Below are 25,000 nucleotides of genomic sequence, written 5' to 3' on the forward strand. Positions count from 1 at the left end.
GTATGAATGCATCACAGGCATGCATAGGGCAGCGAGAGGTATGGCACCACAGCAGCATGGGTAGGCAGTACCGGCACACATAGGCAGCAAGGGCAGGCAGAGTATGGCATGCAATCACAGGCAGCAATGGGGCAGGCAGAGTACGGCACAAACGAGGCGATTAGGCAGGCAGAGTATGGCACACCCAAGGCAGCAATAAGGGCAAAGCATGAGTATGCACACAGGCAGGTAGGGAAGGCCAGAGTATGGACACACCAGGCCAGGGTAGGACAGGTGCACGCAGTAATGGGCAGGCATATGCACACAGCAGGATAAGGGAGGGAGAGTATGCAACAGACAGGCAGGTAGGGAAGGCAAGTATGGCACACCGGCGGGTAGGGAAGGCAGAGTATGGCAACACAGGCAGATAGGGAGGCAGAGTATGGACACAACGGCAGGGTAATGGAAGGCAGAGTATGGCACACAGGGCAGGTAAGGCGCTACGGTAAGGCAGAGTATGGCACACAGGCAGGCAGGGTGTAAGGCAGATAGTATGGCACACACGGGGTGGCGCAGGCAGAGTATGGTCACACACAGGCAGGGTAGGGTCAGGCCAGAGTATGAGCACACAGGCAGGGTAGGGCAGGCAGAGTATGGCACACACAGGCAGTAGGGCAGGCAGAAGTATGGCACAACAGCGGCTAGGGCAGGCAGAGTAGGCAACACACAGGCAGCATAGGGCAGCAGAGTATGGCACACAGGCAGGGTAGGGAAGGCAAGTATGGCACACACAGGCAGGTAGGGAGGCAGAGTACGGCACACAGAGCAGCATAGGGCGGCAGAGTATGGCACACTACACAGCACGAGGGGCAAGCAGAGTATGGCAACACAGGCAGGGTAGGGAAGGCAGAGTATGGCACATCACAGGCAGTCATAGGGAAGCAGAGTATGGCACACGGCAGGGTAGGGAAGGCAGAGTAATGGCACCATCAGGCAGCATAGGGCAAGCAGAGTATTGGCACACAGGCAGGGTAGGGAAGGCAGAGTATGGCACACACAGGGCAGGGTAGGGAAGGCAGAGTATGGCACACAGGCAGGGATAGGGAAGGCAGAGTATGGCAACAGCAGGGTAGGGAAAGGCAGAGTATGGCACACAGAGCAGGGTAGGGAAGGCAGAGTATGGCACACACAGGCAGGGTAGGGAGGGCAGAGTATGGCACACACGGCAGGGTAGGGAAGGCAGAGTATGGCACCACAGGCAGGGTATGGAAGGCAAAGTATGGCACACCAGCGGGTAGGGAAGGCAGAGTATGGCACACACAGGCAAGGTAGGGTAAGGCAGAGTAATGGCACACGCAGGTAGGGAAGGCAGAGTATGGCACACACAGGCACAGGTAGGCAGAGCAGGGTATGGCACAATACAGGCAGGGTAGGGCAGGCAGAGTATGGCACACACACGAGGCGCAGAGTAGACACCAGGCAGGAGGAGGAGATGGCACACACAGGCAGCATAGGGCAAAGAGTATGGCACAAGGCAGGGTGAAGGCAGTAGCACACACAGGCAGGGTAGGGAGGCAGAGTACGGCACACACAACAGCATAGGGGCAGGCAGAGTATGGCCACAAAATCACAGGCAGCATAGGGGCAACAGAAGTATGGCACACAGGCAGGGTAGGGAGGCAGAGTATGGCACACACAGGCAGCATAGGGCAAGCAGAGTAATGGCAACACAGGCAGGTAGGAAGGAGAGTATGGCACACACAGGCAGCATAGGGCAAGCAGAGTATGCACACAGCAGGGTAGGGAAGGCAGAGTATGGCACACACAGGCAGGGTAGGGAAGGCAGAGTATGCAGGTTTTGCTGTACTAACATCCATTAATAATGGTGTATGGTCAGTTATAACATGGGTGTGGTTTCAGTGGGTGGCGGTTTCAAAGAAGGGGAGTGGTTAAACTGGCTTTCCATTTCGCCCTCACCAACGTTAGGTGCGGAAAAATCCGGCCCTCGTACCACAGGAGTTGGACAGCCCTGGTGTAGATTTTATAGGTGGGGGAGGAGTCTGTGAGTGCTGGATACCTGTAAGGTTATATGGGTGGGGAGGAGGTCAGTGGGTGGCTGGATACTTATAGGTTTTTACGGGGGGGGAGATCTGTGAAGTGCTGGATATATAGGTTATATCGGGGGGGGAGGAGACATTTGAGTGCTGGATACTATAGGGTTTATACGGGGGGGAGGAGTCACTAAGTGCTGGAATACTATGGTTATACGGGGAGGGAGGACGTGCATTGAGTGCTGGACACTCTAGGTTTATACAGGGGGGAGATCCAGTTGAGTGCTGGATACTATAGGTTTATCAGGGGGACGGGAGTCAGTGAGTGCTGGAATACTATGTTTAATACGGGGGGAGCGGTCAGTGAGTGCTGGTAACTTAGGTTATACGGGGGGGGAGAGCAGTGAGTGCTGGTACCTGAACGCATTTCATGCATTTATCTCCCTTACACATATTTTACTTTGCCCTTCGCCCTCGTGCCCAGGCGCTGTCATTCTGGGACAGAATGTTGCCTTGGACTTTAGAGCCCCACGTAAGTCTCTTACTTCTCCAGGCAGCCAAGCATAGGGTAGGCAAAGATACGGCACACATAGGCAGCATAGGGCAGGCAGAGTATGGCACACACAGGCAGCATGGGGGCAGGGCACGAGATAGCGGCACAACAGGCAGCATAGGGCAGGCAGAGTATGGCACACACAGGCAGCATAGGGCAAGCAGAGTATGGCACACAGGCAGGGTAGGGAAGGCAGAGTATGGCACACACAGGCAGGAGTAGGGACAGGCAGAGTATGGCACACCAGGCAGGATAGGGAAGGCAGAGTATGGCACACAGGCAGGGTAGGGAAGGCAGAGTATGGCACACACAGGCAGGTAAGGGAAAGGCAGAGTATGGCACACAGGCAGGGTAGGGAAGGCAGAGTATGGCACACACAGGCAGGGTAGGGAAGGCAGAGTATGGCACACAGGCAGGGTAGGGAAGGCAGAGTATGCCGACACAAGGCAGGGTAGGTAAGGCAGAGTATGGCACACAGGCAAGGGTAGGGAAAGGCAGAAGTATGGCACACAGGGCAGGGTAGGCGCAGGCAGAGTATGGCACATAAACAGGCAGGGTAGGGCAGGCAGAGTATGGCACACACAGGCAGGTAGGGCAGGCAGAGTATGGCACACACAGGCAGGTAGGGCAGGCAGAGTATGGCACACACAGGCAGCATAGGCAACAGAGGTATGGCACAAAGGCAGGGTAGGGAAAGGCAGAGTATGGCACACACAGGCAAGGGTAGGGAAGGCAGAGTACGGCACACACAGACAGCATAGGGCAGGCAGAGTATGGCCACACACAGGCAGCATAGGGCAAGCAGAGTATGGCACACAGGCAGGGTAGGAAGGCAAGAGTAGGCACACACAGGCAGCATAGGGCAAGCAGAGTAATGGCACACAGGGCAGGTAGGGAAGGCAGAGTATGGCACACACAGCAGCATAGGGCAAAGCAGAGTATGGCACACAGGCAGGGTAGGGAAGGCAGAGTATGGCACACACAGGCAGGGTAGGGAAGGCAGAGTATGGCAACACACAGGCAGGGGTAGGGGAAGGCAGAGTATGGCACACAGGCACACCCAATTCCTCCCAAGTATAGCGCCCTTTACCCTTCCCCCGCACCCCCACCATCCCCCACCAAAGTAAGCTACTCCCCCCCACCATTCCTCCCAAGTATAGCTACTTCCGCCCCACCCATTCCTCCCAAGTATAGCTAATCCCGGCACCCACCCATTCCTCCCAAGTATAGCAACTCCCCCCAGCCCATTCCCCTCCAAGTATAGCTACTCCCGCCCCCACCCATTCCCTCCCAAGTATATGCTAACTCCCCCCCCAACACCATTCCCTCCCAAGTATAGCTTACTCCCCCCGCCACCCTCCATATCCCTCCCAAGTATAGCTCTTCCCCCCACCCATTCCCTCCCAAGTATAGCTATCCTCCCGCCACCCATTCCCTCCCAATATAGTACTCCGGCACCGCCCACCATTCCCTCGCCCAAGTATAGCTATCTCCCCTCCCCACCCATTCCTCCCAAGTATATGCTACTCCCCGCGCACCCCTTCCCTCCCAAGTAAAGCTTACTCCCCTCCCCCACCCAAAAAAATCCCTCTCCAAGTATAGCTACTCCCCGCCAACCCGCATGTTTGGCATTCCCTCCCAAGTAAGCTACTCCCAGGCCCGCCACCCATTCCTCCCAAGTATAGCTACTCCCCGCCACCCATTCCCTCCCAGTATGCTACTGCCCCCCCCACCCATATCCCTTCCAAGTATAGCTACTCCCACCCGCCACCACATTCCCTCCAAGTATAGCTACTACCCCCTTCCACCCATTCCCTCCGCAAAGTAGGCTACTCGCCCCGTGCCCACCATTCCTTCCAAGTCATAGCTACTCCCCCCCACCCATTCCCTCCCAAGTATAGCTACTCCCCCCCCACCCATTCCCTCCCAAGTTATAGCTACTCCCCCGCACCCATTCCCTCGCCAAGTATAAGCTACTCCCCCCCCACCATTCCCTTCCAAAGTATAGCTACTCCCCCCGCCACCCATTCCCTCCCAAGTATAGCACTCCCCCCCCACCCATTCCCTCCCAAGTATAGCTACTTCCCCCCGCACCCCATTCCCTCCCAAAGTATAGCTACTCCCGGCACCGCCCCTCCATTCCCTCCCAAGTATAGCTATTACTCCTCCCCCACGCCAATTCCCTCCCATGGTATAGCTAGTCCCGGCAGCCCCACCCATTCCCTCCCAAGTATAGCTACTCCCCGCCACCCAATACCCTTTTTCCCTCCCCAAAAGGAATAGCTACTCCCCCGCCACCCATTCCCTCCCAAGTATAGCTTACTCCCCCCGCCAACCCATTCCCTCCCAAGTATAGGCTTACTCCCCCCCCACACATTCCCTTCCAAGTATAGCCTACTCCCCCCCCACCCATTCCCTCCCAAGTATAGCTACTCCCCCGCCCCTATTCCCCTCCCAAGTATAGCTACTTCCCCGCGCCAACCATATCCCTCCCAAGTATAGCTACTCCCGGCACCCCCACCCCATTCCTCCCAAGTATAAGGCTACTCCCCAGCCTCACCCAATTCCCTCCCAAGTATAGCTACTCCCGCCCCACCCTATTCCCTCCCCAAGTATATCTACTCCCGGCCCCCCACCCATTCCCTCACCAAGTATAGCACTCCCCCCCCACCCATTCCCCTTCCAAAGTTATAGTACTCCCCCCACCCATCCCTCCCAACTAAGCTACTCCCCCCCCACCCATTCCCTCCCAAGTATAGCTACTCCCCCCGCCACCCATTCCCTCCCAAGTATAGCTACTCCCCCCCACCCATTCCTCCAAGTATAGCTACTCTCCCGCCACCCATCCTCCCAAGTATAGCTATCCCCCGCCACCATTCCCATCCCAATATAGCTACTCCCCACCCATTCCCTTATCCAAGTAATAGCTACTCCCCCACCCATTCCCTTCCAAGTATAGGCTACTCCCCCCCACCCATTCCTCCAAAGTATAGCTACTCCCCCCCCACCCATCCCTTCCAAGTATAGCTACTCCCCCCCACCCATTCCCTCCCAAGTATAGGCTACTCCCCCTACCCATTCCCCTCCCAGTCTGCTACTCCCCCGCCACCCATTCCCTCCCAAGTATAGCTACTCCCCCCCCACCCATTCCCCTTCCAAGTATAGCTACTCCCCCGCACCCCATCCCTCCCAAGTATAGCTACTCCCCCCCCACCCATTCCCTCCCAAGTATAGCTACTCCCCGCCACCCATTCCCTCCCAAGTATAGCTACCCCCCCGCCACCCATTCCCTCCCAAGTATAGCTACTCCCGGCACCCCACCCCTTCCCTCCCAAGTATAGCTACTCACCCCGCCCCCATTCCCTCCCAAGTATAGCTACTCCGCTCCGCCACCCATTCCCTCCCAAGTATAGCTACTCCCCCCCACCCATTCCCTCCCTAGTATAGCTACTCCCCCCCACCTTCCCTCCCAAGTATAGCTACTCCCCCCCCCCCCATTCCCTTCCAAGTATAGCTACTCCCTCCACCACCCATCCCTCCCAAGTATAGCTACCTCCCGACACCACCCATTCCCTCCCCAAGTATAAGCTACTCCCCCGCCACCCATTCCGCTCCCAAGTATAGCTACTCCCCCGCCACCCCATTCCCTTCCAAGTATAGCTACTCCCCCGCCACCCATTCCCTCCCAAGTATAGCTACTCCCCCCCCACCCATTCCCTCCCAAGTATAGCTACTCCCCCCCCACCCATTCCCTCCCAAGTATAGCTACTCCCCACCCCCACCCATTCCCTCCCAAGTATAGCTACTCCCCCCCACCCATTCCCTCCCAAGTATAGCTACTCCCTCCGCACCCCATTCCCTCCAGTATAGCTACTCCCGCACCCCCACCCATTCCCTCCCAAGTATAGCTACTCCCGGCACCCCCACCCATTCCCTCCCAAGTATAGCTACTCCCGCCCACGCCGACCATTCCCATCAAGTATAGCTACTACCCCCCCACCCATTCCCTCCCAAGTATAGCTACTCCCCGGCAACCCCCACCCATTCCCTCCCAAGTATAGCTATTCCGGCAACCCCACCCATTCCCTCCCAAGTATAGCTACTCGCCTCCCCACGCATTCCCTCCCAAGTATAGCTACTCCCTCCCCCACCATTCCCTCCCAAGTATAGCTACTCCCTCCGCCACCCTTTCCCTCCCAAGTATAGCTCCCGCCACCCATTCCCTCCAAGTATAGCTACTCCCCCCCCACCCATTCCCTCCCAAGTATAGCTACTCCCCCCGCCACCCATTCCCTCCCAAGTATAGCTACTCCCCACGCCACCCATTCCCTCCCAAGTATAGCTACTCCGGCACCCCCACCCATTCCCTCCCAAGTATAGCTACTCCCCCCCCACCCATTCCCTCCCAAGTATAGCTACTCCCTCCGCCACCCATTCCCTCCCAAGTATAGCTACTGCCCCTGCCACCCATTCCCTCCCTAAGTATAAGCTACTCCACACCCCACCCATTCCCTCCCAAGTATAGCTACTCCCTCCAACCACCCATTCCTCCCAAGTATAGCTACTCCTGACACCCCACCCATTCCCTCCCAAGTATAGCTACTCCCACCATTCCCTCCCAAGTATAGCTACTCCCGACACCCCCACCCATTCTCTCCCAAGTATAGCTACTCCCTCCGCCACCCATTCCCTTCCAAGTATAGCTACTCCCCCCCCACCATTCCCTCCCAAGTATAGCTACTCCCGACACCCCACCCATTCTCGCTCCCAAGTATAGCTACTCCCTCCGCCACCCATTCCCTTCCAAGTATAGCTACTCCCTCCGCCACCCATTCCCTCCCAAGTATAGCTACTCCCGACAACCCCCACCCATTCCCTCCCAAGTATAGCTACCCCCCCGCCACCCATTCCCTCCCAAGTATAGCTACTCCCCCCCACCCATTCCCTTCCAAGTATAGCTACTCCGCCCCTCCACCCATTCCCTCCCAAGTATAGCTACTCCCTCCCCACCCATTCCCTCCCAAGTATAAGCTACTCCCGGCACACCCACCCATTCCCTCCCAAGTATAGCTACTCCCCCCCCCCGCACCCATTCCCTCCCAAGTAATAGCTACTCCCCCCACCCATTCCCTCCCAAGTATAGCTACTCCGGCACCCCCACCCATTCCCTCCCAAGTATAGCTACTCCCCCCCCACCCATTCCCTTCCAAGTATAGCTACTCCCCCCCCAACCCATTCCCTCCCAAGTATAGCTACTCCCCCCCACCCATTCCCTTCCAAGTATAGCTACTCCCCCCCCCACCCATTCCCTTCCAAGTATAGCTACTCCCCACCCCCACATTCCCTCCCAAGTATAGCTACTCCCCCCACCCATTCCCTTCCAAGTATAGCTACTCCCCTCCCCCCACCCATTCCCTTCCAAGTATAGCTACTCCCCCCCACCCCATTCCCTCCCAAGTATAGCTACTCCCCCCCCACCCATTCCCTCCCAAGTATAGCTACTCCCCCCCCACCCATTCCCTCCCAAGTATAGCTACTCCCCCCCCACCCATTCCCTTCCAAGTATAGCTACTCCCTCCCCACCCATTCCCTTCCAAGTATAGCTACTCCCCCCCCACCCATTCCCTTCCAAGTATAGCTATCCCCCCCACCCATTCCCTCCCAAGTATAGCTACTCCCCCGCCACCCATATCCCTCCCAAGTATAGCTACTCCCCCCCCACCCATTTCCCTCCCAAGTATAGCTACTCCCTCCGCGCACCCATTCCCTCCCAGTATAGCTACTCCCCCCCCACCCATTCCCTCCCAAGTATAGCTACTCCCCCCCCACCCATTCCCTCCCAAGTATAGCTACTCCGGCACCCCCACCCATTCCCTCCCAAGTATAGCTACTCCCCCCCCCCCACCCATTCCCTTCCAAGTATAGCTATCCCCCCCCCACCCATTCCCTTCCAAGTATAGCTACTCCCCCCCGCCCCACCCATTCCCTCCCAAGTATAGCTACTCCCCCCCCACCCATTCCCTCCCAAGTATAGCTACTCCCCCCACTTACACCATTCCCTCCCAAGTATAGCTACTCCCCCCCCCCACCCATTCCCTCCAAGTAAGCTACTCCCGGCACCCCCACCCATTCCCTCCCAAGTATAGCTACTCCCGCACCCCACCCTATTCCCTCCCAAGTATAGCTACTCCCGGCACCCCCACCCGTTCCCTCCCAAGTCATAGCTACTGTCCCCCGCCACCCATTCCCTCCCAAGTATAGCTACTCCCGGCACCCCCACCCATTCCCTCCCAAGTATAGCTACTCCGGCACCCCCACCCATTCCCTCCCAAGTATAGCTACTCCCCCCACCGTTCCCTCCCAAGTATAGCTACTCCCGACACCCCACCCGTTTCCTCCCAAGTATAGCTACTCCCCGGCACCCCCACCCATTCCCTCCCAAGTATAGCTACTCCGCGGCACCGCCCCACCCATTCCCTCCCAAGTATAGCTACTCCCAGCCACCCCCACCAATTCCCTCCCAAGTATAGCTACTCCCGCACCCCACCCATTCCCTCCAAGTATAGCTACTACCGGCACCCCCACCCATTCCCTCCCAAGTATTGGCCTACTCCCGACATCCCCACCAATTCCCTCCCCAAGTATAGCTACTCCCGACACCCCCACCCGTTCCCTCCCAAGTATAGCTCTCCCCGCCACCCATTCCCTCCCAAGTATAGCTACTCCCGGCACCCCCCAGTTCCCATACTCCCAAGTATAGCTACTCCCCGCCACCCATTCCCATCCCAAGTATAGCTACTCCCGGCACCCCACCCATTCCCTCCCAAGTATAGCTACTCCCGGCATCCCCCCACCAATTCCCTCCCAAGTATAGCTACTCCCCGGCCCCACCCATTCCCTCCCAAGTATAGCTACTCCCCCCCACCCGTTCCTCCCCAAGTATAGCTACTCCCGACCCCCCACCCGTTTCCTCCCAAGTATAGCTACTCCCGGCACCCCCACCCATTCCCTCCCAAGTATAGCTACTCCCGGCACCCCCACCATTCCCTCCCAAGTATAGCTACTCCAGCACCCCCACCAATTCCCTCCCAAGTATAGCTACTCCCGGCACCCCACCCATTCCCTCCCAAGTATAGCTACTCCGGCACCCCCACCCAATTCCCTCCCAAGTATTGCTACTCCCGACATCCCCCACCAATTCCTTCCCAAGTATAGCTACTCCCGGCACCCCCACCCATTCCCTCCCAAGTATAGCTACTCCGGCACCCCACCCATTCCCTCCCAAGTATTGCTACTCCCGACATCCCCCACCAATTCCCTCCCAAGTATTGCTACTCCGACATCCCCCACCAATTCCCTCCCAAGTATAGCTACTCCCAGCACCCCCACCAATTCCCTCCCAAGTATAGCTACTCCCAGACACCCACCCGTTTCCTCCCAAGTATAGCTACTCCCGGCACCCCCACCCATTCCCTCCCAAGTATATGCTACTCCTGGCACCCCCACCCATTCCCTCCCAAGTATAGCTACTCCCGGCACCCCCACCCATTCCCTCCCAAGTATAGCTACTCCCGCACCCCCACCAATTCCCTCCCAAGTATAGCTACTCGGCACCCCAACCCATTCCCTCCAAGTATAGCTACTCCGGCACCCCCACCCGTTCCCTCCCAAGTATAGCTACTCCGGCATCACCCCACCCATTCCCTCCCAAGTATAGCTACTCCCCCGCCACCCATTCCCTCCCAAGTATAGCTACTCCCCCCGCCACCCATTCCCTCCCAAGTATAGCTACTCCCTCCCCCCACCCATTCCCTCCCAAGTATAGCTACTCCCCGGCCACCCATTCCCTCCCAAGTATAGCTACTCCCCTCCGCCACCCATTCCCTCCCAAGTATAGCTACTCCCGCACCCCCACTCGTTCCCTTCCAAGTACAGCTACTCCCCGCCCACCCGTTCCCTCCCTAGTATAGCTACTCCCCCCCACCCATTCCCTCCCAAGTATAGCTACTCCCGGCACCCCCACCCATTCCCTCCCAAGTATAGCTACTTCCCGGCCCCCCACCCATTCCCTCCCAAGTATAGCTACTCCCCCCCAACCCGTTCCCTCCCAGTAATAGCTACTTCCCCCCCCCCCACCCGTTCCCTCCCAAGTATAGCTACTCCCCCACCCATTCCCTCCCAAGTATAGCTACTCCCCCGCCCACCCATTCCCTCCCAAGTATAGCTACTCCCCCCCACCCCATTCCTCCCTAAATACAGCCTCCCGGCACCCCCACCCATTCCCTCCCAAGTATAGCTACTCCCGGCACCCACCCCATTCCCTCCCCAAATTCCTACTCCCCGGCACCCCCACCCATTCCCTCCCAAGTACAGCTACTTGCCGCACCTCTCCCCCACCCCATTCCCTGGGAACCCTTGGGAGCCTCTGGGCACATATTTGGCTTATTACCCCCCCAATAAAGAGCTTTTTCTTGTTCCAGATCTCGCATGGATCTCCAGAGCGCAGGTGAACCAGCCGGCGGTGCTGCGGCGAGCGGAACAAATCCAGACACGACGGACGGTTAAGAAGGACTGGCAGGTCGGTACCGTCAGATCTATTCATTCTGATTGGGTTTCACTGATGTTTAAAGAATTTCCTTCTATACCTACAGAATAATTTCTGAGACAATCTGATTATTAGTGTTTGTGCTGAAACTACTTGTGCCCTTACTGGTTCAGCAACACCATCGCTTCTCCTGCAGCTTCCTTCTGTGTCTTCTACCCCCTGCTGGAGCTGCCCACCCCATTGCCCCCTGTAAGCTGCCATCAGAGTATTCTAGTCCCACCCCCTGCTGGAGCTGCCCACCCCATTGCCCCTCCCCTGTAAGCTGCCATCAGAGTATTCTAGTCCCACCCCTGCTGGAGCTGCCGACCCCATTGCCCTCCCCCTGTAAGCTGCCATCAGAACGTATTCCTAAGTCCACCCCTGCGGAGCTGCCAACCCCATTGCCCTCCCCCTGTAAGCTGCCATCAGAGTATTCTAGTCCCACCCCTGCTGGAGCTGCCCACTCCATTGCCCGCCCCCGGTAAGCTGCCATCAGAGTATTCTAGTCCCACCCTCTGCTGGAGCTGCCGACCCCATTGCCCTCCCCTGTAAGCTGCCATCAGAGTATTCTAGTCCGCACCCTCTGCTGGAGCTGCGACCCCATTGCCCTCCCCCTGTAAGCTGCCATCAGAGTATTCTAGTCCCACCCTCTGCTGGAGCTGCCGACCCCATTGGCCCTCCGCCTGTAAGCTGGCATCAGAGTATTCTAGTCGCCACCCTCTGCTGAGCTGCCAACCCATTTGCCCCCCTCCCTGTAAGCTGGCATCAGAGTATTCTAGTCCCACCCCACTGCTGGAGCTGCCGACCCCATTGCCACCCCCCTGTAACCTGCCATCAGAATATTCTAGTCCCACCCCCCTGCTGAGCTGCCAACCCGCATTGCCCTCCCCCTGTAAGCTGCCATCAGAGTATTCTAGTCCCACCCCCTGCTGGAGCGGCCGACCCCATTGCCCTCCCCTGTAAGCTGGCATCAGAGTATTCTAGTCCCACCCTCTGCTGGAGCTGTCGACCCTATTGCCCTCCCCCTGTAAGCTGCCATCAGAGTATTCTAGTCCCACCCCCTGCTGGAGCTGCCGACCCCATTGCCCTCCCCCTGTAAGCTGCCATCAGAGTATTCTAGTCCCACCCTCTGCTGGAGCTGCCGACCCCATTGCCCTCCCCCTGTAAGCTGCCATCAGAGTATTCTAGTCCCACCCCCTGCTGGAGCTGCCGACCCCATTGCCCTCCCCCTGTAAGCTTCCATCAGAGTATTCTAGTCCCACCCCCTGCTGGAGCTTCCGACCCCATTGCCCTCCCCCTGTAATGCTTTGATGCTTTCTGATCCCAGACAGAGAGGCAGTAGCCGCTGCCATGTGATTGGTGCAAGTCTTTATTATACAGAATTCATTGTACAGACTGTGGGCAGGACAGTAATGAGTCGATCCCCCACCCCTGAATCTGAATAATGAATATTATGTTTCCAGGCTGCCTGGCTACTGAGAGCCGTGACCTGTATCGATCTGACCACCCTGTCAGGGGACGACACCCCATCGAATATTCACCGGCTCTGCTTTAAAGCCAAGCGCCCAATCAGAGACGATCTGCTGCAGGAGCTGAAAGTAGAAGATTTAGGTACTAAATATCAATAGAATGAATACAGGGTTGGAATGTTCTGGGCACACAATAAGCTGTACCCCCATACTGTACTGTCTAAGGGAAACACTATGGCACCCCCTACCAAAAGTATAAATACAAATATACAGAGAGGGAATGTTCTGGGCACACAATAAGCTGTACCCCCATACTGTACTGTCTAAGGGAAACACTATGGCACCCCCTACCCATATGTATAAATACAAATATACAGAGAAGGAATGTTCTGGGCATACAATAAGCTCCTCCCCCATACTGTACTGTCTAAGGGAAACACTATGGCAGCTCCTACCCATATGTATAAATACAAATATACAGAGAAGGAATGTTCTGGGCACACAATAAGCTGTACCCCCATACTGCACTGTCTAAGGGAAACACTATGGCACCCCCTACCCATATGTATAAATACAAATATACAGAGAGGGAATGTTCTGGGCACACAATAAGCTGTACCCCCATACTGTACTGTCTAAGGGAAACACTATGGCACCTCCTACCCATATGTATAAATACAAATATACAGAGAAGGAATGTTCTGGGCACACAATAAGCTGTACCCCCATACTGTACTGTCTAAGGGAAACACTATGGCACCCCCTACCCATATGTATAAATACAAATATACAGAGAGGGAATGCTCTGGGCACACAATAAGCTGTACCCCCATACTGTACTGTCTAAGGGAAACACTATGGCACCCCCTACCCATATGTATAAATACAAATATACAGAGAGGGAATGCTCTGGGCACACAATAAGCTCCACCCCCATACTGTGAGCAAGCAGGTGGTGTGTGCTGCTGCAACTCCCAGGCCCTTTTTTTTGGGTCTGGGGGGGTATTTGGGAAAGATTTTTGCTCAGTACTTTTTCTTTTCCCTGTAATTTAATAATGAGGGGAAAGATGAGTGACCCATCGGGTAGGAGAGTGGAGACCCGCTTGGGTTCTAGCAGGAGGGCTGCAGGAGCGGCGGCCATAACAGACAGCGCTGCTGCACAGAAAGCTATGCTGATTGGAAGAAAGAAGCGACCGGCACGTAAGACCTCACCTAGAAAAGTTCAAACTAGCTCACCTGGCTGTGTGGGGGAGTCTGCCCGGGGAATCCAGGCCGGCGTGCCTGCGGGAAGCTGCGGGACGGAGGCCCGGGAGGAACAGGAAGCAGGCGCCATGACCTCTGGGACCGGTGAGCAGGAGAGAGGCGGCATGGAGGTGCCGGGAGCAGCGGGGGAGAGCCCTGTCGCTATGGAAGTTGCTGAAAGTGCACTGAGTGAGGAGCCCAACATGGCCGCCGGCCCACAGGTACCTGCCACTAACTCACTGGGCTGTCAGGGCCGAGCATTGCAGCCGGGACTGTGTGCGGCTCAGCCTGAGGGGGAAGGGGGAGAGAGGCCGCAGCCTGAGGGAATCACTGACTTTATGCACAAAATGTCTGTGTTGGAGAGAAAGGAGGGAGATTTAAAGCTACGGATTGAGCTTTTGGCTGCTGATCTGGGACTGTGTAACGGGGGAAGGAGATCTGAGATAATAAGGGAATTGGCTTTTATTAATAAAGAACTAGAGGAGACCGAGCAGGAGATGGGCAGCACCATGGGGGCAATCGGGCCCGGGCAAGAACTGTGTGGGAATAGAGAGAGCTTCCAGCAAATGGAGCAGCCACATAAGCCCAAACCAGCAATGACTTTTCCTTTTTCCCAGGATGCTCAGCAGGCTGTAGTTTCACAGACTGTCACAGAGACTGCCCCATGTGACCTGCACCAACATACAGAGACTCTCTCTCTGAGTGGGAATGGGGTGAATGGAGGGGGAAATAAAGGAGACAGATTTCTCGGGAGGGGGGTACATGGGGGGGCTGGTGGAACATGGGGCAATGTATCTTACAGTGATGCTGTTACTAATAGTGATACCAGGGATGGGGCAGCAGACAGGATTGTGCGGGGGGCAGAGAGGGCTTTGTTGCCCCAGACTGAGGTGGCAGAGCCGGGCAAGAGGAGGAACGTAGTGAAGATTAAGTGGGTGCAGGGGAGAGAGGGGTTCCCGGGCAGGAGATACGTAGCCAGGAGGCTGATCAAGGAGTCCCTGGGTTTCACCCCAGATGATGTTTATGCCCTAGTCACTGTCACTGATACGGAGTTTGACTTGAGCTTTAAGTTGCCCCAGGGGCTGGAGGAATTTGGAAGGGGTATGAGAGAGAGAGGGGCTCGGACGTGTGGAACGGATTTGAGGTTATTCCGGTTTCAAAGCCGGAGGTTAAAAATGTGACAATTATTTTTAAAAGCGAGTCCATAAATGAGGAGGATGTGATGTTTTGGCTAAAGCGGCAGTGCCAGGTACTCTCCCCTTTACAGAGAATCTATGATGAAGAGGGTTTTTGGATAGGGGGGTGGAAGGTCCAGGTGAGACTGCACTCTCATCTCCATGTGCAGAAACATCTCCCCAACTCTCTGTTTCTAGGGAAGGACAGGGGGGTGTGTTTCTATGTGGGCCAGCCCCGGGTCTGCTTTAAATGCGGCTCCAATAGGCATCTGGCCGGCAAATGTACCGTACAGAAATGTGCCTTTTGTGGGGAGGTGGGACACCCAAGCAAGGACTGTGTCACCATTAGGTGCAATCTCTGCCTGAAACTGGGCCACGCACACCGGGATTGCCCCGACGCCTGGCATAACGTCCAGAAACAGTGCCCAAACCTGCTGGCGGAACTGAGGGAGGGTATGGGGGGCGAGGAGGGACCGGAGACTCAGGGAGCAGCGCAAAGGGGGACTGAGGGAGGAACAGATTTGGGGAACGGAGGAAGTATTTCTGGGGAAGGGGTGGAGCTCACTGAGAGGGAGGAGCAAGGGGCGAAGAAACAGGATTGGCAGGTGGTTGGTGGAAACTCAAAGAAAGTAAATAAGAGAAAGGCTGTGCCCAAAAAGATGGTGGTACAAACAGAAAACAGATTTGATTTGTTAGGGAAATCCTGGGCTGCAATTATGGAGGAGGAAGAGGAGGTTTCGGTGAGACTGGGAAAGGAAAGGGAGGAGGAAGAGGAGGTTTCGGTGAGACTGGGAAAGGAAAGGGAGGAGGAGGAGGAGGTTTCGGTGAGACTGGGAAAGGAAAGGGAGGAGGAGGAGGAGGTTTCGGTGAGACTGGGAAAGGAAAGGGAGGAGGAGGAGGAGGTTTCGGTGAGACTGGGAAAGGAAAGGGAGGAGGAGGAGGAGGTTTCGGTGAGACTGGGAAAGGAAAGGGAGGAGGAAGAGGAGGTTTCGGTGAGACTGGGAAAGGAAAGGGAGGAGGAAGAGGAGGTTTTGGTGAGACTGGGAAAGGAAAGGGAGGAGGAGGAGGAGGTTTCGGTGAGACTGGGAAAGGAAAGGGAGGAGGAAGAGGAGGTTTCGGTGAGACTGGGAAAGGAAAGGGAGGAGGAGGAGGAAAGGAAGGAAAAAAGGAAAAGTGTTTTCAGTGAAGAGGTTTCAAGAGGGAGGAAAAATAAAAAGAAAGACCAAAACCAAGAGGGTGAGTGGGGGTCTCTGGGGGAGGATGACATTGTGGAGGGACCAGAGGAAGTAGCAGGAGCCCCAAGTTTCCAGGTCAAAAGAACCGGTGAGGAAAAAAGTTAATGGCAAATGTAAAAATCAAAAGACTTGAGATGGACTTTTTTTTAACTTTTTTAACAATAAATGTGTGCAGTATTAAAAATAGGAAGTCAAGGTTTTTAGCTTTTGATTTTTTAGGCAAATCAGAGGCAGAAGTCATTTTTGTACAAGAGACTAGATTAACCTCTGTAAATGAAATAAATGAGGCAAGGAGAGACTGGTGGTATGGGCCATCTTTCTGGTCCATTGGGGCAGAGCCAGCATGTGGTATTGGAATCCTTTTTAAAGGCATCAAAGAGCTAGAAGTAAAGAAACTAGTGGAGATAGAGATAGGAAGGTGTATGTTAATGGACATTCTGGTTAGAGGCAGGTTGGTAAGGCTGATTAATATTTATGGGCCTCAGGTAATATCAGAAAGGGGGGAGTTGTTGTCCCAGATAAAACCTTTTCTCTATACCTCTATGCCCGTTATCCTAGCAGGAGACTTTAATCAAGTACTGAGGGCTACTGACCGCACAGGGAGATTTAATAAATACGAAGGGTTATTTTTAAAAAATGTAACTGAGGAAGCAGGCCTTGTGGATGTAGCAACTGTAGGGGGTAGGAAGAGTAAGCACACATATTATTGTGGGGGTAGGAGCAGTAGGCTTGACATGGTGTTTGTTAAAAAGGAAGAGGTATTTTCTAATGTTAAAGAAGTAGGGGTGGAGTTTTCCGATCATTTGGGCTTATCTCTCTCTTACGGGGTAGGGAAAGGGCCTGTGTTTGGGAAAGGTTTATGGAGACTTGGAGTGGGTATTTTGGAAGAGGAGGGCATAGAAGAGGCTTTTGAAGGTCTACTAATGGTGCAGTTATCAAAAATAGATTTTTTTGATTCCATTGCCTTGTGGTGGGATGCAGTTAAAAATGCTTTTCGAGGTTTTTTTAAGTCTGTCTCTTTAAAAAAAGGTAGAGAGAGAGACAGAAATTGTCAGTCCATGAGAAAAGAGCTTGAGTCTTGCATTTCGCATGGGGAGGTGGGGGGAAAAATATCCCGGTTAAAGTATCTGTTAAGACAACAGCAGTACAGTAGGTATAAGTCTTTGTTGTTGGAAAGGGATTATGGGGTGTCAAACTCTCCAGACCCTTTTCAAAATTGCAAAGAGACAGTTAAACGAAAATTAGTAGAAGGGCTTTATGACTCCCAGGGAAATTTTCAAGTCTCAAGGGAGGGAATCCTGCAAGTGGTAAAATCGTACTATGCCGATCTATTCAGGGAAAGAGCTTTGAATAGAGACAAAATGAGAGCTTTCCTGGATGCAACCACAGTCCCGGACACTGTGAATTTGGATTATTCCCCTTTGATAGCAGCAATAACAGAGGAAGAAGTGGTGCATGCAATTGATCAGCAAAAGAGGAAGAAGGCCCCAGGGCCCGATGGGTTAACAGCAGAATTTTATCAGAAATTTAAAAAGAGGCTTGTACCAGTTCTAGTAGAGGTGTTTAATGAGAGCCTGAAGGATGGCAATCTTCCCCCCTCTATGGCACTTTCCTCACTGATCCTGCTATCGAAGGGGAAGGACTCTAAGCACGTTGAGAACTGGAGGCCAATTGCCCTTCTTAACGTTGACAGAAAGCTTCTTGCAAGGATTCTTTCTTAAGATTAAGTAAATTCACAAATGTCCTGCTTTCTTCCTTTCAGTTTTGCACTGTGGAGGGGCGAAACATCTTTGGAGCAGTTCTTGCGATAAGAGAAGCTCTTGAAAGATGTAAAGCCCAAGGTTTAGGGAAATATTTCTTGTCTCTTGACCAGGCAAAGGCATTTGATAAAGTTGACCACAAATACCTATGGGCTGCTTTGCATACGTACCACATCCCGGGAGAATTTATTAGCTGGCTACAAGTTTTGTACAAAGGGGCAAAGAGCTTCCCTTTAATCAATGGTTGGCGCGGTGATGACTTTGAGGTGGGGGCAGGTGTGAGACAGGGGTGCCCTCTAAGCCCTCTTTTGTATGCTTTTGCATTGGATCCTTTTTTAAGGAGTTTGCAGAGTATTGGTTTGGAGGGTGTCTTGTTTCCGCAGGCCCAGCCCTTTCAGTTTGTCGCCTATGCAGATGATGTAACTGTTGTTTTATCCAGAGCTGAAGAAGAGTCTGTGGTAAAAACTTGCATCAGAAGCTACTCAGAGGCTTCAGGGTCTCTGGTCAACCGGGAGAAATCTGAAGCTTTTTGGGTCCTAGAAGGGAAGCCAACTTTTAAACTTGAGTCTTTCCCAGCAGCCTCATCACAGGTTAAGATTTTGGGAGTTAAATTCGGGAGGGGAGATGATGCTAAGGCAAATTGGGAAGAGAAATTGGATGTGGCTACGGCAAAGGTTCAGCGGTGGAAAAGGCGGAGGCTGACCTATAGGGAAAGGGTCAACATTGTCAAGTCTTACTTGGTCCCTCTCTTTTTGTTTGTATCTTATGTATTTCTTTTGCCAGAAGCTTTTTACGCTAGAGTCCAAAGCCTATTCTTCCAGCTGTTGTGGGGGAGTAGGCTGAACCCGGTGAAAAGGGGAATCACATTCCTACAGGAAAAGAATGGAGGCTTGGGAATGATAAGCCCTGTTGCTTTCTTCTCTGTCATGTTTTTGAAGTTTAATTTTGGGTGTTTGGCTCAGAAGGGAACTTTTTTGTGGGAGGCTAGTGTTCGGGACTGGGCATCACCCTTCATTAAGGACTGGCTAACAGGAGACAGAATAAAAGAGGTTAGGGCTAAAGGCAGGGGCATCCCACCACATCTTGTTCAGGCTTTAAAAATCATAAGGAAATGGGGAGTCAGCGCCACCGAGCTAAATACTGCGCCAAGAAGAGCCATTTATTTAAGGATCTTGGGAACTTATTTTAGTGTTCCTTTGGCTCCCAGGGACTGTAGGACGTCTGTGCTTGAGGAGAGCCTGCGCTATTTAAATAGTAAGAGAATGCCCAAGAAATTTTGGGATAATGCCTGGTTGGCCCTTCAAGGGAGGCTTTTTGTGAGAGGAAATTTAAAATATCTCAATATAGTTGATAGACACTGCCCATGGGGATGTAAAAAGGAGGAATCACAAGAACACTTTTTAGTTGATTGCCCCGTGTCTCGAAATCTGAGAAAATCTCTAGCTGTTTCTTTAAACTTGAAAGTTCTTGAAAATCTTAATTTTTCTGAGTTTTCTTATGGGATTGTAGGTGAGAGGGGAGTGCAAAATGTTAAGAGGGAATCCTTGTATATAGTCATCTCTGTGTTACGGTACCACCTCTGGCAGATGCGCTGTAAAATGACTCTGGGGCAAATAAGTGACTCTATTGAACGGGTTGTTAATGTGATTTTAAGAGAGATTTTTCTTATTAAAACAAGTGAAATGAGGAAATCAAATGCAAATGAAACTTTTTGGCAAAATGTAACAGTTTCTTTTTGATTTTAAAGTTTTTCGTGTTGTTTGATGTTTATTGTAATATGAAGTTATTTTTGCTTTTGTAATGTTTTTATTCTTCAATAAAATCCCTACCCATATGTATAAATACAAATATACAGAGAAGGAATGTTCTGGGCACACAATAAGCTGTACCCCCATACTGTACTGTCTAAGGGAAACACTATGGCACCCCTACCCATATGTATAAATACAAATATACAGAGAAGGAATGTTCTGGGCACACAATAAGCTGTACCCCCATACTGTACTGTCTAAGGGAAACACTATGGCACCTCCTACCCATATGTATAAATACAAATATACAGAGAAGGAATGTTCTGGGCACACAATAAGCTGTACCCCCATACTGTACTGTCTAAGGGAAACACTATGGCACCCCCTACCCATATGTATAAATACAAATATACAGAGAGGGAATGCTCTGGGCACACAATAAGCTGTACCCCCACACTGTACTGTCTAAGGGAAACACTATGGCACCCCCTACCCATATGTATAAATACAAATATACAGAGAAGGAATGTTCTGGGCACACAATAAGCTGTACCCCCATACTGTACTGTCTAAGGGAAACACTATGGCACCTCCTACCCATATGTATAAATACAAATATACAGAGAGGGAATGTTCTGGGCACCAATAAGCTGTACCCCCATACTGTACTGTCTAAGGGAAACACTATGGCACCCCCTACCCATATGTATAGATACAAATATACAGAGAAGGAATGTTCTGGGCACACAATAAGCTGTACCCCCATACTGTACTGTCTAAGGGAAACACTATGGCACCCCCTACCCATATGTATAAATACAAATATACAGAGAAGGAATGTTCTGGGCACACAAGAAGCTGTACCCCCATACTGTACTGTCTAAGGGAAACACTATGGCACCCCCTACCCATATGTATAAATACAAATATACAGAGAAGGAATGTTCTGGGCACACAATAAGCTGTACCCCCATACTGTACTGTCTAAGGGAAACACTATGGCACCTCCTACCCATATGTATAAATACAAATATACAGAAAAGGAATGTTCTGGGCACACAATAAGCTGTACCCCCATACTGTACTGTCTAAGGGAAACACTATGGCACCTCCTACCCTATGTATAAATACAAATATACAGAGAAGGAATGCTCTGGGCACACAATAAGCTCCTCATACTGTACAGTCTAAGGACAGTGCATAGTGGCAGAAGGGACGTGGATCCCATGCTTTTGGCCTTGGTTCTGATTCTGGGAAGGTTCCGGTGAGAGCATATGAATTACTTGCTGGTTCCCCGCAGGTATCACCAATGGAGCTGTGTGTGTCTATCCTGCCCGGGTGGGAGATGCTGTCCGAGCCTTGAAAGAGATTGGCTGCAACATCCCAGTGGCATCAGGTATGTGACTAAGCCCGGTCTTGGCACTTACCTTATGGCTTTACATTTGGGCATCACTTTTTTACTTTCACTTGACAGTGGCCACAGGATTCCCCGCTGGTCAGACCCCCCTGAAGACTCGCCTGGAGGAGGTCCGCTTGGCAGTTGAAGACGGAGCTTCAGAGATTGATATTGTTATTAACAGAACCTTGGCTCTAACTGGCCAATGGGAAGGTAAGTGCATTTGTGACAGATACTAACTACACACAATAGCCCCCTTCAATTGGTTCTGCCCCCTGTATGAGTATTAGTAGGGCAGATAGTAACATGGGGAGGAGGCAGGCATGCAGTGTCCACTCGAGTATTAGTAGGGCAGATAGTAACATGGGGAGGAGGCAGGCATGCAGTGCCCACACATGAGTATTAGTAGGGCAGATAGTAACATGGGGAGGAGGCAGGCACGCAGTGTCCACTCGAGTATTAGTAGGGCAGATAGTAACATGGGGAGGAGGCAGGCATGCAGTGCCCACACATGAGTATTAGTAGGGCAGATAGTAACATGGGGAGGAGGCAGGCATGCAGTGTCCACTCGAGTATTAGTAGGGCAGATAGTAACATGGGGAGGAGGCAGGCATGCAGTGCCCACACATGAGTATTAGTAGGGCAGATAGTAACATGGGGAGGAGGCAGGCATGCAGTGCCCACACGTGAGTATTAGTAGGGCAGATAGTAACATGGGGGGAGGCAGGCATGCAGTGTCCACTCGAGTATTAGTAGGGCAGATAGTAACATGGGGAGGAGGCAGGCATGCAGTGTCCACTCGAGTATTAGTAGGGCAGATAGTAACATGGGGGGGAGGCAGGCATGCAGTGTCCACACATGAGTATTAGTAGGGCAGATAGAAACATGGGGGGGGAGGCAGGCATGCAGTGCCCACACGTGAGTATTAGTAGGGCAGATAGTAACATGGGGGGAGGCAGGCATGCAGTGCCCACACATGAGTATTAGTAGGGCAGATAGTAACATGGGGAGGAGTCAGGCATGCAGTGTCCACTCGAGTATTAGTAGGGCAGATAGTAACATGGGGAAGAGGCAGGCATGCAGTGCCCACACGTGAGTATTAGTAGGGCAGACAGTAACATGGGGAGGAGGCAGGCATGCAGTGCCCACACGTGAGTATGAGTAGGGCAGATAGTAACATGGGGAGGAGGCAGGCATGCAGTGCCCACACGTGAGTATTAGTAGGGCAGACAGTAACATGGGGAGGAGGCAGGCATGCAGTGCCCACACGTGAGTATTAGTAGGGCAGACAGTAACATGGGGAGGAGGCAGGCATGCAGTGCCCACACGTGAGTATTAGTAGGGCAGATAGTAACATGGGGAGGAGGCAGGCATGCAGTGCCCACACATGAGTATTAGTAAGGCAGATAGTAACATGGGGAGGAGGCAGGTATGCAGTGCCCACACGTGAGTATTAGTAGGGCAGACAGTAACATGGGGAGGAGGCAGGCATGCAGTGCCCACACGTGAGTATTAGTAGGGCAGACAGTAACATGGGGGGAGGCAGGCATGCAGTGCCCACACATGAGTATTAGTAGGGCAGATAGTAACATGGGGAGGAGGCAGGCATGCAGTGCCCACACATGAGTATTAGTAAGGCAGATAGTAACATGGGAGGAGGCAGGTATGGCAGTGCCCACACGTGAGTATTAGTAGGGCAGACAGTAACATGGGGAGGAGGCAGGCATGCAGTGCCCACACATGAAGTATTAGTAGGGCAGATAGTAACATGGGGAGGAGGCAGGCATGCCAGTGCCCACACCTGAGTATTAGTAAGGCAGATAGTAACATGGGGAGAGGCAGGTATGCAGTGCCCACACGTGAGTATTAGTAGGGCAGATAGTAACATGGGAGGAGGCAGGTATGCAGTGCCGCACACTGAGTATTAGTAAGGCAGATAGTAACATGGGGAGGAGGCAGGCATGCAGTGCCCACACGTGAGTATTAGTAGGGCAGATAGTAACATGGGGAGGAGGCAGGCATGCAGTGCCCACACATGAGTATTAGTAGGGCAGATAGTAACATGGGGAGGAGGCAGGCACGCAGTGCCCACACATGAGTTTTAGTAGGGCAGATAGTAAACATGGGAGGAAGCAGGTATGCAGTGCCCACACATGAGTATTAGTAGGGGCAGATAGTCAAACTTGGGGAGGAGGGCAGGTATGCAGTGCCCACACATGAGTATTAGTAGGGCAGATAGTAACATGGGGAGGAGGCAGGCATGCAGTGGCCCACACATGAGTATTAGTAAGGCAGATAGTAACATGGGGAGGAGGCAGGTATGCAGTGCCCACACATGAGTATTAGTAAGGCAGACAGTAACATGGGGAGGAGGCAGGCATGCAGTGCCCACACATGAGTATTAGTAAGGCAGATAGTAACATGGGGAGGAGGCAGGTATGCAGTGCCCACACATGAGTATTAGTAAGGCAGACAGTAACATGGGGAGGAGGCAGGTATGCAGTGCCCACACATGAGTATTAGTAGGGCAGATAGTAACATGGGGAGGAGGCAGGCATGCAGTGCCCACACATGAGTATTAGTAGGGCAGATAGTAACATGGGGAGGAGGCAGGTATGCAGTGCCCACACATGAGTATTAGTAGGGCAGATAGTAACATGGGGAGGAGGCAGGTATGCAGTGCCCACACATGAGTATTAGTAAGGCAGATAGTAACATGGGGAGGAGGCAGGCATGCAGTGCCCACACGTGAGTATTAGTAGGGCAGATAGTAACATGGGGAGGAGGCAGGCATGCAGTGCCCACTCGAGTATTAGTAGGGCAGATAGTAACATGGGGAGGAGGCAGGCATGCAGTGTCCACTCGAGTATTAGTAGGGCAGATAGTAACATGGGGAGGAGGCAGGCATGCAGTGCCCACACATGAGTATTAGTAGGGCAGATAGTAACATGGGGAGGAGGCAGGCATGCAGTGCCCACACATGAGTATTAGTAGGGCAGATAGTAACATGGGGAGGAGGCAGGTATGCAGTGCCCACACATGAGTATTAGTAGGGCAGATAGTAACATGGGGAGGAGGCAGGCATGCAGTGCCCACACATGAGTATTAGTAGGGCAGATAGTAACATGGGGAGGAGGCAGGCATGCAGTGCCCACACATGAGTATTAGTAGGGCAGATAGTAACATGGGGAGGAGGCAGGCATGCAGTGCCCACACATGAGTATTAGTAGGGCAGATAGTAACATGGGGAGGAGGCAGGCATGCAGTGCCCACACATGAGTATTAGTAGGGCAGATAGTAACATGGGGAGGAGGCAGGCACGCAGTGGCCACACATGAGTATTAGTAGGGCACCATGTCATGTTAGAGGGGGTTATAGGGAGTCACTGGGGGTCCCATGCTGTTCCCAGATCTTTACCATGTCGCTCCCCAGGAATTGCCCCCCCCCCCCGCTCACACCTGCACCCTCTTTAGCTCTGTACAAGGAGATCCGCCTGTTCCGCCAAGCCTGTGGTGATGCCCACATGAAAACCATCCTCGGAATTGGAGAACTTGGCTCCCTCACCAACGTCTACCGCGCCAGTCTGGTCGCCATGATGGCAGGTACCCTCCTTCTGCTTTACTGCCCCTCCTCATATCCACGCCCCTTGTCTCTCATTGGGGACCCCCTTTCTCTCATCCAGTGTACTCTCTTTTACATCTTACTCCCCCTCTCGGTCCCCCATCCTCCTTCTTATCTCGGTTCCCATCTTTCTCCCCATTTCGGTCCCCCATATTCCTCCCCCTCTCAGTCCCCCATGTTTCTC

The 25,000-nt window shown here is 53.1% G+C and overlaps 1 protein-coding gene across 2 annotated transcripts in view; it reads left to right on the plus strand.

Annotated features, from left to right (window-relative positions):
• dera (deoxyribose-phosphate aldolase (putative)) overlaps positions 1 to 25,000 on the plus strand; it is a 40,119-nt gene that overhangs the window by 9,867 nt on the left and 5,252 nt on the right. Inside the window, exons 2-6 of one of the 2 annotated variants that reach the window (NM_001004891.1) lie at positions 11,064 to 11,161; positions 12,631 to 12,778; positions 21,100 to 21,195; positions 21,274 to 21,408; positions 24,669 to 24,797. In NM_001004891.1, coding sequence (NP_001004891.1) covers positions 11,064 to 11,161; positions 12,631 to 12,778; positions 21,100 to 21,195; positions 21,274 to 21,408; positions 24,669 to 24,797 — 606 coding nt within the window. The remainder of the gene's footprint in view (positions 1 to 11,063; positions 11,162 to 12,630; positions 12,779 to 21,099; positions 21,196 to 21,273; positions 21,409 to 24,668; positions 24,798 to 25,000) is intronic. The other variant, XM_031897812.1, reaches the window with a different exon arrangement.

This window comes from Xenopus tropicalis, chromosome 3, assembly GCF_000004195.4.
Source record: "Xenopus tropicalis strain Nigerian chromosome 3, UCB_Xtro_10.0, whole genome shotgun sequence".
Classification (NCBI taxonomy): domain Eukaryota; kingdom Metazoa; phylum Chordata; class Amphibia; order Anura; family Pipidae; genus Xenopus; species Xenopus tropicalis.